The 17,067-nt window shown below is 42.0% G+C and overlaps 1 protein-coding gene across 1 annotated transcript in view; it reads left to right on the top strand.

Annotated features, from left to right (window-relative positions):
* The window catches only part of ATP8A2 (ATPase phospholipid transporting 8A2), a 510,308-nt gene that overhangs the window by 383,680 nt on the left and 109,561 nt on the right, over positions 1–17,067 (top strand). The window contains exons 31-33 of the mRNA XM_087814449.1: positions 3,464–3,525; positions 4,054–4,110; positions 5,879–5,986. Coding sequence (XP_087670575.1) covers positions 3,464–3,525; positions 4,054–4,110; positions 5,879–5,986 — 227 coding nt within the window. The remainder of the gene's footprint in view (positions 1–3,463; positions 3,526–4,053; positions 4,111–5,878; positions 5,987–17,067) is intronic.

The following is a 17,067-nucleotide window of genomic DNA, read 5'->3' as shown; positions in this document are numbered from 1 at the left end:
TTTAAAGTGCACAATACTGTGGGGGTTTTTATATATTCACATAGTTGTGAAACTGTGACCTTAATCAGTGTTTGAGCATTTTCATCACTTCCAAAGCAACCCCATACCTATTAACAGTTACTCCTTATTTCTCCCCAAGTACCCCCAGCTCCTGACAGCTACTCATCTATTTTGTGTCTGTAGATTTGCCTGTTCTGAACAGTTCGTACAAATAAAACCATATAATATATGGCCTTTTGTAACTGGCTTCTTTCACTTAGCGTAAGACTTTCAAAGTTCATTCATATTGTAGCATGGATTAGTACCTCATTTCTTTTTATTGCTCAGTGGTGTTCTGTTGTATGGATGTACCCGGCTTTACCCATTCACTAGTTGATGCATTTGGCTATTGTGAATAGTGCTGCTATGAACAGTCATGTGCAAGTTTTGTATGTTTTGTTCATATGTGTTTACTTCTCTCGGGTACGGACCTAGGAGTGGAATTGCTGGGCTTTGCGGTAGCTATGCATAGCCTTTAGAGGAGCTGCCTGACAGTTTTCCAAGGTGGCTGCATCATTTTCTTTTCCCACCAGCAGTGTATGAGGATTGTAATTTCACCACATCCTTGCCACCTCTTGTTATCTTTTTTATTACAGCCATCCTACTGGGTATTAAATGCTACCTCATTGTGGTTTTAATTTTGTATTTCCTTGATGGCTAATGATGTTGAGCATTTCTTCATGCACTTATTAGCCATTTTTAATCTTTGAGAAAATGTCTATTCAGATCCTTTGCCCATTTTAAAATTGAGTTGTCTTTTTATTGTTGAGTTGTAAGAGTTCTTTATATATTCTGGATATAGTTTCCTTATCAGATAAATATTTGAAAATATGTTTTCCATTCTGCTGGTTGTCTTTTCACTTTCTTGATGCTATCCTTTGAAGTATTAAAGTTTCCAATTTTAATGAAGTCCTATTTATCTATTTTTTCTCTTGTCACTGCACTTTTGGTGTCAAAGCTAAGAAACCATTGCCAAGCTAAAGCCATATTACTCCTATGTTTTATTCCAAGAGTAAGAGCTTTGTAGTGTTAGTCCTATGATCCACTTGAAGTGTACAGTTCAGAGGCCTCAATTACCTTCAGAGTATTGTGCCTTCATCACTATTATCTATTCCAAACTATTTCATCGCACTAAACTGAAACTGTGCACATTAAGCGGTAACTCACCTTTCTCTTCCTCCTGCCCCACCCAACAGAATTGCGTTTTTATTTTATTTTATTTTAATTAATTTAAATATTAATTAAATATTTAACTAGAGCAGCCAGGGGCTACCATATTGGACACAGTTCTGCACACACCAGTGTCACCATCCTGGGCAGATTGCTATAGTCAGTTCCACACTGGCATTGCTCTCTGTGACCTCAGTTTTGGTCGTCCAAGATCTGTTCTCCCATGAAAGCTGGGCTAGTCCTTTAAGAGCGTCACTTATGCCAGTTCACTCTCTGCTCAGAATCCCCCAGTGGTTTCCTATCACAATTAACAGTGAAATCTCAGCTCCTCACCATGGCCTACGTTAATTCTCCCCTTCTGTCTGAGAATTTCCTAATGTCACCAGCCACACTGGTCTTTGTGATGGTCTTTGAGCTCATCCATGTGTCTATATTCAGATTGTTGGCAATTTCTCTCTGCTTGGAATGCTCTCCCCTTCATACTACTCAGATCTGCGCAAATGTTACCTTCTCAAAAAGATTTTTCCTGAACTCTCTGTCTAAAAGAGCAGCCTCTGCTGTGCTCTGTTCCATTGCCCTACCTTATATTTCTTTATAGCACTTATTACACCTGACACTTCATTGTGTATCTATTTGTGTTTATGTTCTGGCTCCCTCACTATAGTGTGGGCTATGTGAAGACAGGGACCTGGTCTCCCTGGTTCCCATAATAGTACCTGGCATAAAGTAGGCTTCAAATAAATATTTGTTGTATAAAGAAAGAATAATGTTACCTCTTTCAAGGCTATAATCTGTGTTCAAATCAAGTAAATGGTCTCCTGTCTAATCACGAGTTTTGTATTGAGGCATGCCTTTACAGATGTCACATTTATCATTAAAACAGTCTTAGGACCAGTTACTGAAAAGTGAACCCCCACAGTGCTGAATAGCTGTTTGCTAATACATTGACTTGTTACCTTCTTGAGGTTAATCTAGCCTCTCCCTTACTTTTTGAACTTTCGCCTTCCTTCCCTCTTAATGAAATCCTGCCTAAACTTCTAGTTTCTCTTTGCCACCTCCCCTCCCTAAGCTTTGAGATCATTCCTGTTAAAGTCACACCCTCCTCTCTTCTCCTAGGATAACCCTTATGTTCCCTAGCTGCAGTCTCTCAGTTAGGTCTGTCCATGCTACATGCCACATGCTACATGCTACAGCCATGATGTCACTTTGTGGTGAACTTACTTGTCTGGAATCAGGAGGAAAGGCATGTCCTGGAGCTAGGTCCAGGGTTCCAGGATTCCCAGATTCTACCTGTGGCGAGACTTGATTATATGGTGTTTTAGAAAACTAAGCAGATTTTTATTCTTTAATAGGATTCTTCAACACGCAAGTGGGTAAATCCCTGAGCCCAATTACGTGTGTGTAGCAGCTACTGTGTTGGAAACTTGAACACAAAATCCCCTATATACTTGGCCTGTAGGCCACAGGTCTAAATTTGAGCATAAAAGAGAATAAAAGGAGATTGGCCGAGTCATCCAAGGAAACCATCCCTGATCTTAAAATAGGCTTTGACCCCTCAGGATAAAAACCAGCATTTCCACAGCAGGCTGGCTGACATGAAATGGACAATTCTATTAGAGTCCTGCCTTAGTGATTCTTACATACATTGTAATAGTCATCCTTAAAAAGCAACGAGTAGAGAAGATATGAAAATTAAAGCTTCAAAATCCTAGTTGCATTTTCTAAACGTCTCTCATCATGCTGTGTGCATTCCCTCAGTTTGTAGGCCCCGCAAGCTCTTGTGGTCGCATCTGTGAACGACACTGGAGAATGCCCCCAGATTCTTTAGGCTCGACACTCGTGGGTTGGTTTCGTATTCATGTAGCGATCTTCTTGTATTGGCCTCTAATTCCAGTTTAGCAGAAATTAAAGATGAGTAGAAAATGAACCCTTGGAAAGGTCTGATACTGGCATTAATGGACAGATTAACATGTCCTTATTCTATTCCTATTTTTAATCCAACAAAGGGAGATTTCAGCCTTTATAAACCTTAAATTTCAGCCCAGATCAAGTGTGTGGTTGGTTTGTCAGAAGCCGATTTTGTTTGCTTCGTTTAGAGAAAATACACGATGAAGATAATTCAGAATTGCAGACGTAATTTTGGAAATTCCTTTACATTTGGATAAATGTTTCTAAAGTGCTCCTTTTACATTCTGAATAAAACAGACTGCAGTGCTGTGCTCTGGAGGTCAGTAGTAACTTCTCTGTTTTTCAGATACTGTGTTGGCCAGCGGTCATGCCACAGACTCTCTATTTGTTGGTAATATTGTTTACACGGTAAGTTTATTTCTCTATGTACTGAACCATTCTTAAATAGCATAAGTATGGATTATGCCTCTCAAAACCCTTTCTATAAGGCCTTCCTCATTATTGTTTATTTCAGATATTTTTTTACTATATATTCTAGACTCCTTAAAGCCCAGAATGGTTGTGAAATGCTTACCCCATTTTCTGGTGAAGACTAGGCAGAGTCGTAATTTCTGGGCAGGTGATGACTTAGTTCCCCATTCTTCAGATGCCATTCCACCTTTTCCGGGGGGAGGGAGGGGATACTAAAGAAGGTAATTTCTCCCAATTCTTCCAAGTTAAGATCAGAAGTAACTGTTACTTGTGAGAAGACAGACACTAAAATGAGGGCTTTTCTTGAAGTAAACCTGCCTGCATTCCCTAAAACTAGCCCCTGGAGAATTAGCACCTAGCTGGCACTTTCTCAGGACAGCTGCCTGAGGAACTGCCTCTGGAGGGGGTACTTGGGATGTCTCCTGGAAAGTAAGGATAACTCACTACTTCTCTTTCTTTTCACAGTATGTTGTTGTCACTGTTTGTCTGAAAGCTGGTTTGGAGACTACAGCTTGGACTAAAGTAAGTTTTCTCTAGAATTATTTCTCTATTCACTGTAGATATTTTTCCTGGTATGATACCTTTTTAAGCCTTGGGAAAACAATAAGCAATATTCAGCTACCTTCTTTTAAATTTTGCATGTAAAAATTATGGTTTGATCTTTATCAGAGCAAATTTGCAATCCAAAGTTTTCTGACCATTCATTTTGCTTGGCACTTAATACACCCTCTAAGCTATTAACAGTCATCTCTTTCAAGTGTATATGCACATTGCAAAAAAAAAACAAAAAAAAACAAAAACCCCAAAACCAAACACACACACACACACACACAAAATACAGGCCAAAAAGAATAATTTTTAATTTCCATAATTTTACCACCAAGACATAGGTCACTTTTCTATATGACCTTCCAGATTTTGTTCTGTGTATTTTTTTTAAAAGATAATGCATTACGGAACATAGTGCTTTGTAATCTTTTGTCACTTAAAAATACATCATGGACATTTTCCATCCCTTATTGTACACTTCTACAAAATCATTGTTCGTTATCAAAGGGTATTAAATCTTACCGTTATCCTATCACTTATTTAATCAGACCCCAGTTTTGGACATTTTGTTTATTTCCAGTATTTGGGGATTATACCATTAGTTTCATGATTGTCTGTCACTGCTGTTTAAATAGGCTCCTAATTCTGTTCTGAGACAATGGGGAGGGGTGGAAGATTAATGTGGAAGCAGAGGATCTCTTTTTTATTTTAAGATTTTTTTATTGATTTTTAGAGAGAGAGGAAGGGAGGGGGGAGAGAGAGAGAAACATCAATGTGAGAATATCTATCGGCTGCCTCCTGCACACCCCCTCCTGGGGACTGAGCCTGCAACTTGGGCATGTGCCCTGACCTGGAATCGAATGGGCAACCTTTTGGTGCACTGGACAGTGCCCAACTGAGCCACACTGGCCAGGGCAAAGCAGGGAATCTCTTAAGAGACAATGGCAATTAATCCAGGTGAGAGGGGATGGTGGCTTAGCCTAAGACGTTAGAAGAGGAGGTAGTGAGAAGTGTTAAGATTCTGGATGTATTTTTTGTGTGACATTGGTTCACAAAATTATACAGATTTCAAACATACAACTCAACAAAACACCTTCTGCACACTGCTTTGTGGCCCGTAGCTCCAAGCAAAATCTCTTTTCATCCCCATTTCCCCCCTTTTGCCCACCGCCACCTACCCCCACTCCACTTTCCCTCTGGATATCGCCACACTGTTGTCTCTGTCTGTGTGTGATATATATCATGCTATTAAGAAGATAAATGACAAAAAATTTGCAACTCAGTAGATGCTTAAAGGAGCATCATAAGATGTAATATTCATTCCAGACTTTTTTAAAGAACCATATCTCAAATGATAAATAAAAAAGTCTTATTTGTTTTGCCTATTCAAGAGTCTGTTACTAGAGTAATGAGACCTCGTTTTATACAGCTCCAAACTGGAGCGCTGGTGAGGAATGAGACGGGCCTGCTAACACCATGGTGGATCTGGAGGAAGATCAGCTGTGGTGGCCAAAGCACCTTCGTCTGCAGGGTAGTTTGGGGCCACCAGTCACTTGAACTCATTGTTACACATTTGGAGACAAGGAAATTAGGAAGATTGGATTCTGCAAAGGCTGCAGAGCCATCAGAATCTTTCCATAAAGAAAGCTAGCTTGGACACAGGGACCGTGCAGCCAGTGGAGTCGGGTGGCTCCCCCATGCCAGTGGGGCAGCCCTGCCTGAGTGTGTGTTTTTTCTGCAGTTCAGTCACCTGGCTGTCTGGGGAAGCATGCTGATCTGGCTGGTGTTTTTTGGCGTCTACTCAACCATCTGGCCCACCATTCCTATTGCTCCAGATATGAAAGGACAGGTCAGTGCTACTAACTGTAAGTGGGCCTTCTGTGTGTCGTGACAATGATGAACTTCAGGAGAGGTGGGTGCTGCCTCCTGCCATTGAAATGTTCCAGGAGGGAAACAAACCAAATCAAAGCACCTGGAAGAGATTGTCCAGTGCACAGAAATGGCATTTGAAATTTTAACTATTGTGAAAATTGTCAGCCTAAATCCTCTGACCTACCCAGCATGTCCACATTTCTATGATGAATTCTGTGTGACTTACACACAGTTCAGATGTGTACGGTTCATGGCTCTTGGAAAACTGGAGATGTTTGGAGTTGCTCATAATTCATTGAATATGTTGATTGTAGTTTTGATGTTAACTGTTTGTTTATACTCTGATTAGTTGATAATTAGTCACCAGTGAAAGATAAATCTAATAACTATTAACAGATCATTAATTAATCAGAATATCTCATTGTTCATCTCTTGAACTAGAGAGGCTGAAATTGGACTTTTTTACACTTATTTGAATATTTTTCATATTTTCTTTTCTTTATATTTTCATTGTCCAGTGTTTGAGATTGAGCCATCAACAATGACAGACTGAATCTTAGAATCCCACAGTACTGGGTCTGTAGAGAGCCTGACAATCCTGGGTTCTAAACCTCCTCCAGGCCCAGAGCCAGCACCCCCACTTTTAGTACATTCCCTGAGTCCTTAGGACCCTAAGTTTCCTTCCCAAACAGTCAAAAGCCCACTTCCCACGCCTACCTGGTTCTATCCCCAGATCCAGATCCAGGCCAGTGTGAACACCCCTGGGCCCAAGGGACTGCTATTTGCAAAGGGTGTACACTGGGTCCGTTGGATGTTTGAACTGGTGTACCCCCACATTTGCATGAGGATGCTGGTGCTGGGAAAGGACCAAGGATGGGAAGAAAGGACTGTAGGTCGGGGGCTTCCTCCGTATCCCCTGGTGTTCCTGATCCAGGAATACATATTTTAGGGGCAGGCCTGTGCATGGCACACCTGGCTGCTACCATCTTCGCCTCACTCTACAGAAATGAGCCAAAACTCCTGGGTCTGCCCCAGTCCAGGTGCATGACCAGCAGCTGTTTAACATGAGATACTCCAAAAGTGGCATTGCTTGCTTCTTTCACTTGGTAAATCACTCAGCCAGTGTACCCTAGGGCGCCCGGGGCCTTCCTCTGTGTGTGGGTCCTGAGCAGTACAGACATGTCCTACTAGAGTGGGCTTCTATGTCCCTAATGCATCTTTGCTTTCTGTAAGAAACAAGGACAAACATATACACACTTATTAGTTATTTTCCAAATCCAGTTGACAGGGGAAATTAGAGAGCAGTGAATAGATTGTTGTGTAGCAAAATGAGCATTTCCCAGCAAAGAGACTTTGTACATTTAAGGAAATCAATTATATTTTCAAGCAACGTGTTTTGTCCCCAAAAAGCAAGTCAAGAAAAGTATTTATAATGAAGATCACTTGGTAAGGTGTCAGTGTCTAGATATCTGCTTCAGTTCGCTTCCTTCTGGTTAAAGGTGGGGGAGGTCTGATGAATATTTATTTGGGAATTTTACTCGCAGGACAATAAAAGGGACTGCAGCTGATTGCTGTAGACAGTTTTCTAAATTAGAGGGAAGTGACAGCTGACAGGATGGGCTCAGTTGATATGTGACTGGCCAACAAAGCCAGTTCCTTTAAAAGCCGTACCGAGTGCCACACAGAGAAACACTCTTAGGCTGGTTGCTGACTTTTAAGATGTAGGGAGCACACTTTGCGAGTCACTAATGTGCCGCATTTTCACTATCCGGGTCGCATGCTGGTCTGTGTGGTCCGAAAGCTCAGCTTAATGGTGAAATTTCCATAGTTGGGGACTTACTGAAGAAATTTAATGAGCTATTTATACCATCCAAAAGGAAAGAAATTGTAATATTAAATTGCATGTCACTTCAGTATAAAAAGTTTTTATTTTTCACTTAAACCATGTCGTTTCACTTTTTTGTTGGTTGGTTTGTTTCCATGAGGCAAATGATGTTTTGAAATCAAACACGACTAGCTTGAGACTGAGGCTGAGTGAATGAGCTGATTAACCTAGTCTTCTGTCACGGGGTTTCTGAGGTGGTGAGCCACTGTCTGTTTCAAGGGCCGTTTGTCATCTGCAGCCTTTCTCTAGGAAGAGCTCTGAGCAGGGGCAGGGTGTCCGAAAATAACCTCAGAGCCAACTTTAATACTTTCCCTTGGTGTCTGCCACCCGATGGTTCATTCTTTGCAAAGTGGTGGAGAAGTATTAAAAAACATTTTTTAAGACTCGAAAAGTCACGTGGGTGGAGAGTGGCCAAAACTAGCCTGAAGTCTAGCTTTCTGCCGCCTTCGAAGGAAGATGGGAACTGCGCCCAGGTGTAGTCAGTAAGAAGAGTTGATTTCTTTGGGGGACTGTTGAAAATATGCGCAAGCCATGTCCATCCCTTTGGTTTTAGGTTGATGGTATGGACTGAATGTTTGTGTCCCCCTCAAATTCATATGTTGAGATCCTACCCCCAAGGTGGTGGTATTTGGAGGTAGTGAGTGCCTTTGGGAGGTAATTAGGTCGTGAATGGGGTTAGTGCTTTCACAAGAAGAGGCCAGGGAGCTAGCTCCCTTGTTTTCCGTCTTGCAAACATACAAAGAGAAGTCAGACATGTGCAACCTGGAAGAGAGCCCTCACCAGAACCCTGAGCTCAGGCTTCCAGTCTCCAGGACTGTGAGAAATAAATTTCTGTTACTGATAAGTCACCCAGCCTGTGGTATTTTGTTATAGCAGCTGAGCTTAGATAGTTGGTGAGTGCTCAGGAGTGAGGGGTACTCTAGGAAAAGACTGCTTTATCATCATCATCATCATCATCATCATTTAAAGAATATTTCTAGTTATTTTTATAAACCATTTTTGTAGCTTAGAAAGCAGCAGATTTTTGGCAAATGAACATGGCTCCTTTGAGCTCTAGAATGAAGCTGGTGTCTAATGGCAAAGGGCATTTCTCACCCAGGAGCTGGAGACAGACTCAACACACGAAACGTTGTCTATTCATGACATCGGAAACTGTTAAAAAGATGCATTGTTTCTGCTGGGGTTTCCTAAACTAATTTGATTAAATATTTCTTTGTCTCATTCATTATATTTGGGGGTTTTCTCACAAGGGGGAAGGCAGGTTTTCCCTTGAGGGCAGAGGGAAGGAAGGCTGTAGAAAGAGTGATTTTCCACTGTCAAAGAGCCTTTATCTTCACTAAAGCACCTCGTGGTGTGGTGCATGAAACCCAACCAGACAATGAGCCAGGACATCCCAGGGAGAGTTTCTGAAATCAAAACAGTCATCTGTATACTTCCTCTCCTGAAAATATGCAACATTTGTGGGATTTTAAGAAGCAGCCATTTTTCTAGGCCCAAGCTAGGTCTAAATTGAATTAAAAACTCAGGTTGTATCCTAGGGATAATACCAACGTCCTCAGCTGGGGGAAAATGTGTGATGAAGTTTAACTGTAATGGGGGGGAACATTTGTGTTTCTTTCTGACAATAGCAAAACCATGGGTAATAAGCTTTTCCATAATGGGTTCCCAAAGTCAGTGCTTGAAGGTGAATGACAGACTTCTTTTAGCCCAGGGTTGTCTGCTGAAGTAGAGCTTTGAATTAGAGAGATGAGGAGAAGTTGACCTAAAACAGAATCAGGAAATATGCTTATTATTTTCTTCATGTTATTTCTCAGAGCTTTTCACTTTCGGAGTGCCCAAGGAGATGCCATCTTATTTGATCTCTGTTTAAAAGTAAACTGACCTGCCCCAACTAGCTTTGTAATCTTTGGTAAATCATTTAACCTACATTAAGTTCCTTATCAGCAGAGTCAAAATAATATCACCCAGCCTGATTACCTCAGAAGATATAATAAGATAACCTGTGGGAAATGTTTAACAGGAGGCTCTTATTTTTCCCTGGGATGATCAATTATTTTTGAACTTTTATAAATAGAAATATTGTGATTTAAACTCCCAATTCTTGTTGGCCATAGAACTTTAATATTTTATAGGCTCTTTAATATTTTATAGATGTGATGTTTCTGTTTAAGGTCCATTAGCCACCTGCATCTGAATCATCTGGGTTACTTGTTAAAATGACAATCCCCCCCCAACAAAAAAATGCAAACTTACAATATTCTCACACACACACACACACACACACACACACACACACACACACACACTGAGTCAGAATATCTGGGTGTGGGGCCCCCACCTCTGAATTTTAATAAATCTCCAGGCTATGCTTCCCTTTAAATTTGAGAACCACTGCTCTAAAATACCTAAAGTATTACTCCATGACAATGTGTGAGCCAGCCAATTCCTGGTGTTATAGGAGAACATGGTATATGTAAAATATTCACAACTGCTGTGTTTCTCATGGGTGGTGGTTATATAAGACATGCTGGTAGTGCCAGTGACCACTCTGAGGCATCCAGCTTTCTAAACAGAAGATTATACTGAAAGATATTACATCGTACATGGTGGAAAAAGACTCTTCACCAACTTTGGTGCTTTTCCTTTAAAATTCTTTTCATTGCTAGTAAAACAGGAGGAAAGAACTTTCACTTCAAAGCCTACAAACTGCTAACTCTGTCTGCAGTGCCAAGCTCCAGGCTCCAGCCAGTTCCTGGCATATGACAGGCTTTTTTAAATCCTAAATACAGGAATGGGTTTACTTTGGAGTTTTATATAAGCACTTGTGTATACACAATGCAAATCCCAACAGACTAGAAGCAAACAGAGGGAGGAACGGTTGCCATTTGCCATCCTTGAATCTTCCCTAAGTAATTGCCTTCTCCTGGACTGTGCAGCCCAGTACGATCTCAGGCCCAGGTATTTTCCACATGAAATCCTAAAGGAGGGATTTTGCTTCCAAGTTGCTTTTGCTCCAGGAGGTAAGCCGAGGCGTGGTGCTAACGGTCAGGCCCGTCGCCGTCTTTGCTCAGCTGTGGTTTCAGAGCGTCTCTGTAGGTCAGACGCCTGAGGGCCAGGAGAGGACGTGTCCTCAGGTTAACTTTTTGTGGTGTGGGGACATGGTTGTTTGTCCCCACCAGCCGTCTTCCTTCACTCCTTCCTAAGGGGGCCCAGTTTGCGTCCACATGCCAAGCCTTGTGCAAGAAGCCCAGCACCTTAGGAAGTCATCTCCACCCCTGACCCCAGGGAGAGCACGACCCCACGCCCCCCTCCCCCTCAGTGCTGCACACAGTGGCTCAGAAAACCTGAAGGAGATGCGCTGGGGTGTTCTGAGAAAGAAGCATGTTCGCTCCTGAAAGAAATCCATCGAAGAGCTGGCCTTTTCCTGTGCATGACGGAGTTGCTATGTGGTGCCTGGAGTTGCTCATCCACAAGGAGGGGACCCAGAATCCTACTGCTGCTGTGACATATGGAAGAGAAAGACAAAACACAAAACAGAAAACAACCAAAAGGCTCTTACGGAGTCAGCCTCAAAGCCTCCCCACCACACACACATAGGGGCTCACCAGGCAGCGTCCCCTGCACGCGCTGCCTGAGTTTGGTGAGCAGCAGGTGCGCAGGAAACGCTCTTCACCCACGTGTGGATGTTGGGATGTTCCTTTTAGATTCACAAGTATATGGTCAACCTAGGAAATAGGTTATTTTTAGTAACAGGCTTAAGGCTTTAACGTTGCATGTTATACTATACTTAAAGTTGGGTACTTGTAAATTTATTTCAAGATTTGGTAAAGAATTACTTTAGTGCCTGGCCAGCATGGCTCAGTGGTTGAGCATCGACCTAGGATCCAGGAGATCACAGTTCGATTCCCGTTCAGGGCACATACCTGGGTTATGGGCTTGATTCCCCAGTCGGGGGGGTGTAGGAGGCAGCTGATCAATGACGACTCTCTCATCATTGATGTGTGTCTCTCTGTCTCTCTCCCTCTCCCTTCCTCTCTCTGAAACCAATAAAGATATAGATACCTATATGTAGATATCTATATCTATATATATATCTTTATTGATATTTATATATCTACATATAGATATAGATATAATTACTTTAGTGTTACAGTTAATAAGGTTTTAGATAATAACATCCCAGTGACACCTACTGTGAATATTGTAAGCCTGTTGGAATTGCCTTTAATACAGCAATATTGAAACACAGCAGTATTGAATAGAGCAGGGCCTTTTACCTGAAATCACATATTTCAGAAGCCTATGGCCAGCTGGCGTAGGAAGTGGTCAGCCTCATGAGGTAGGAAGGCCCATCAGCAGGGACTTTCCTCTTGGTTTGAAATAACTTTCTGGATATCTTCTTTGTATAGTTTTCTTGTGTATTGAACTTGGATAAATTATTTGTTGAGGTGAATTTACATTTTGACTGTTAAACTCGTACATTTTATGTAATAGTAAGAGTGGCTTACAAGAAGGAACACGCTATGTTTCTGGATGACATTATGACCTGGATAAATAACAATATGAGCAAAATTAAGGGGCATGGACTTCCTGGTTTCTCATGTGCCTGTAACTCTCGTCTCCGAGTCCAGAGTCCCCCACTCATGTGTATTTGCTTCCCTTAAAGACTCTCCACACTGGTCCCTGTTAGAAGCAAGCACAAAAACTGAAAAAAATCAAAACTAGGACAAAAAATTATTCACTAATAATGGAAAGAAAAATCAGAAGCATTGACTTGATCAGGGATATTTAAGTGGGTTCTCACAGGTCTATAAATATTTGGGCTCTAAAATCAGAAAACCCAGGCATCAGATAACATGCTACCAGAAAAGGCTTTTGTAGTTCCTACCAGTTGTTTTTGTTTTTCTTTTCCTGATTATCAAACAAGGGAGAAAGCGTATTTTTTAAAATATGTTAGCTCCTTAAGCAGTTTCAGGTCTTTCTACAGGCGGGACTGGGACCAGCACTCACTCTTTCCTCATTGCTTCACTGCAAGGCCTGCAGGACCAACAGAATTAGTCTGGGTTAATGTGACCTTTCTTTCCTATTCAGTGAAAATCCCAACGGTGAAAGTAGGATTTGAACTTAAACTAACCTAATGCCTAAGAAATTTATAAAGTTAAGTTTATTGCTTATAATATCCATAATTGTGCTATTTCCTAGCCTCAGTTTTGTCAGGTCTGTGAAGTAGATGCTATCTATGTTTGGAGTTATTAGGGACATTTAAGAAAGTAAAACATGTAAAAAATAGTAGGTAATGTTTATTGAGAAATTACCGTATCTCAGACAAAATATATATTCATGTAAATATGCTACAAATATGCAATTGCATACATAATGAATTATGCATACATAATGAGAATCTGCAATCATATCAGGGAAAGAGGCTTAGAAAAAGAGAACCAGTATCTTGGCTGGTCAAGCTCAGGGTGGAGTACCTGGCACTTCCCAAGTCTGCTCGCCATACTTTGTCACTGGGGAAAGCACTTAAGTGATACTCCGTACAAACCAGGTGTTGAATAAATGTCAGTCAATTATCCTTAAAATTTTGCTTTTATTAAATTGTATCTGAAGTGACTTACCCTGCAGTGTAAAATAAATTTTAAAGCATAAATGTGGAGTTAGAAGGCATCTACATACTTGATATTTGAGCGTCAGTCTTCCAGCCAAGCCCATCCGCCTCCCCACCCCTGTAAAGCAGGTTTCAAACAATAGTCATTTTCAGTACGTTATGGAAAGCCTTAATTTTTTTAGTTCCCACTCTCCCTTCCCCCTGCACAGTTCTCTCCATGTTGGCAGTTTATTTTATTTTGGCCTCTTGTTTCAGGGATGCTGTGTGCTAATTAGAGGCCAGGCGGCTTTGATTGTGAGTTATTTTTCTCTTGGGTTAAAGGTTTTGTTGTGGTGTTGGCATTTGTCATTCATTCTGATGTTAATTTTTTAAATATCTGTCAGCAAATTAAAGTACACATTACATGCTGATTTTGTTTGTTTGTAATATTTATATCCAGTGGTCACAGGGTATGTTTGATGTGGTTTCCAACTTTTCCTTTCTCCAAACATGTGGAAATGTGTATGTGGGCCCTGGAGTTGCGATTCTGTGCTGGGTTTACTTCTCCGACATCTGCCCTGTCTGGTGACCAGAGCCGTAGCCCTCCCTCCCAGAGACATCGCTGTTCCCTAGGTTCTCTCTAATGAAGAGGTAGAGGTGCCTGGGAAAGGCCCCCAGAGAAAGGATTTGTGCAAGAAAAGACAACCAGGGTTGGTTAGACTAAAAAAGGAGAAAATAGCATCACAGCACGCTGCAAGGACGTGCCAAGGGTTTCCTGCTTTGTGTGAATCCTGAGGTAAAGATATTGACAGTATCCAGAAAGACCAGAATGGTGAAAGGACGTGGTGCAGGTGAGATTTTCATTACTGTTGTTGCCATCAGCGTTGTAAAATATCAAAGCGTGCATTGAGGGCATTGCATGCTGTTTGAACCCGGAGTAACCAGCTGCATAGGTGTTTGGCATTCCTTTGGCTAAAGACAGGAAAGAGAAATCTGGGTTACCTGTGTCTGTGCCCACAGTGCGCTGTCATTCATGGGGCAGGTAACTGCTGGACCTGATCCTGATGAAGGCTGGAACCTGCAGGAAGGGCGCGTTTAAATGTTCGGCTACTTCCGAGTGCACTGTGAGGCTGGGCCCCCCTCTGCGCAGCAGCAGCCCAGACGCCGTGTGCAGCCTGAGTGCTGTGGCATTTTGTCATCTGTCACCTGCCCTACATCCATTTCCCCTTTTCTGGTCACAGTCCTCAAATCCCTTCTCCTCCTTCGGAACATGCACTCCAACAGTGCCGGTTCTCCCTCTGCTCCTCCTCTGGGCCCGGACCTGCCCCCCAGGACTAGTCACCCGGAATCTTCATCTCATGGACCACAGCGGTTGATTTGGGGTTGGGCATGGTGACCCACGCCAGACCACTGAGACACTATTTAAGGATTTTGGTACTTTATTATTTAGGAACAAATAGGGGAAAGGGAAAGCTCTCTTGCTGCTGGGTTTGGGAAACAGGGATTATGTCAGTCTGGAGCTGCCAGGGACCACCACGGAGAGAGTGCCTGCTGGGCTGAACTTATACGAGAGGAAAGCCGACCTGAGAGGAGATGGCATTGAGTGTCCCCCCGGGTCCCACTCTGCCACAGCCACCTCTGAACTTTTATGTATACATAAATCAGTATTTTTGCATAAGGTAATTCAAGTTAGATTTCTGTTACTTCTGAAAAGAGCCCTAATTAATGAAGAAATTAGTAAGTTACAGTCACCAAAAGTCAAATTGACCATTGTCGTTATATTGTAGAAAAGCAGCTGGTGAAATATCTCCTACTGTGACTGTCCAACTCGGAGCACCAGGGACTTTGTCTCTTTTCTGTAGCCTTCAGTATGTCCCTCCCCTCCATCCAAGAAATAGGAGACAGGCTCGAGGAACTCATTGTTTGAAACAGAGATGGAAGGAAATCGAAGCTTTTCTAAGAGAGGCCTCTTTCTCGGCACCAACAATTCAAAATGGCTTAGAGTCAAATGGTCCAGAGTAGCGCCATCCAATAGAAATATAATGGGAGACACATGTAATTTTATATTTTCTAATGGCACCATTAAAAGGGTAAAATGAAACAGGTTGAATTAGTTTTATTAATATATTTAACCTAACATTTCCAAAATATCATTATCACTTCAACATGTAACTGACATTAAAAGAAATTACGGAGATAATTTACATTCTTTTTCTACTAAATCTTAGAAATGCCATGTTTATGTTAGACTTGCAGTACATCCCAAGTCATACTAGACCTATTTCAGGTGCTCATTAGGCATATCTGGCCAGTGGCAACTGTCTTGGACAACACAGCTTTTCACCAACAGAGATTTGGAAACATAGAGTCACTCTCCAAAGCTAAATGTAGTGCAGGTGAGATTGGCAGGTAGGAAACCCAGCTGCCAGTTTCTCCATGTCCCTCCCCTGCACCCAGAGTGTGACTACCCGACTTGGATTTCCACCTTGCAATTAAAGGGTCTCAGCTCTTACACAAGGCTTTCCCTAAAAAATAAAATGTGGGGACAACTAAGCTGTTAATCTATGTTTATTAATTGCTTTAAGCAGAGTTTGTAAACCAAGCTTTATAAAGCATGGATCTCACTTCAGGTAGTTTTTCCAAAGTGTTGGCTAATATCCCAACCATTTCCTCCTGAATGGCGGAAGGAAGAGGTCAGGACCCAGGACTTCAGTCATGTTCATGTCATGCTGCAGCCAGCTGAGCAGCGATGACCAGTGCCACTGAGAGTAAATGGTCTGTTCCTAACAAGTGGCTAATCTGTTCAAAAGTGGCAACTTAGAAGTATAGCTTTTATCCTACTTACTAATTTCTACTGTTGTGTAATCCCTTCTAGAATTTGTCCTTGCCCCATCATCGAGCTGAATTCAAGCACTGTCATTTTTACCTCTTAAATATCTCTTACATATGTCTCCTTCCATCCAGTTCTGGTGCAACCCAGTTAGTTGGTGCTGCAGCATTTCTTGCCTGGACCATCGCAGTAGTCTTGTGACTGATTTCTTTTTTTTATTTGTCTTTATTGTTGAAAGTATTACAGATATCCCCCCTTTTTTGTGACTGATTTCTTAGCACCCAGGCTGTCTGGATCCATTGCTCTATTGTACCCAAAATAGTCTTTCAGAACACAAATGTGACGTAGTTATTTCCCTGGCTTCCCATGTTCCTCGGGATAAAGTTCTAGGTCCCTTACCTGGCCCTGTAGGCCCTGCGAAGCCCTGTGCCCTGCTGCTGTCAGGATCCCCCTGGCTCTTCCCCCACCCACACTGGTCTTTTCTCACACGCTGGCGCTGGTGAGCCCCGCTTGTGCTCTCACAGTGCATGTGCACCTCCTGAATGCCCTGGTCTTCTCCCTAGCCAGTGACTGATTTCACAGTTCTCAGACCTCAGATGAGTCATTACTTTCCTAGGGTGCTTTTCCTTGCTTCCCTGACCAGGTTAAATCCTCCTAGTACATGGTCTCTTAAACATTTACCTTTCCTTTGTTTCACTTACCACAATTAAAAATTTACATTTGTGCATGTAATACCACCTTACACCCATTAGG

This window comes from Miniopterus natalensis, chromosome 2 (genome assembly GCF_054644295.1).
Source record: "Miniopterus natalensis isolate mMinNat1 chromosome 2, mMinNat1.hap1, whole genome shotgun sequence".
Taxonomy (NCBI): domain Eukaryota; kingdom Metazoa; phylum Chordata; class Mammalia; order Chiroptera; family Miniopteridae; genus Miniopterus; species Miniopterus natalensis.
This window is presented reverse-complemented; position numbering and strand designations above follow the sequence as displayed.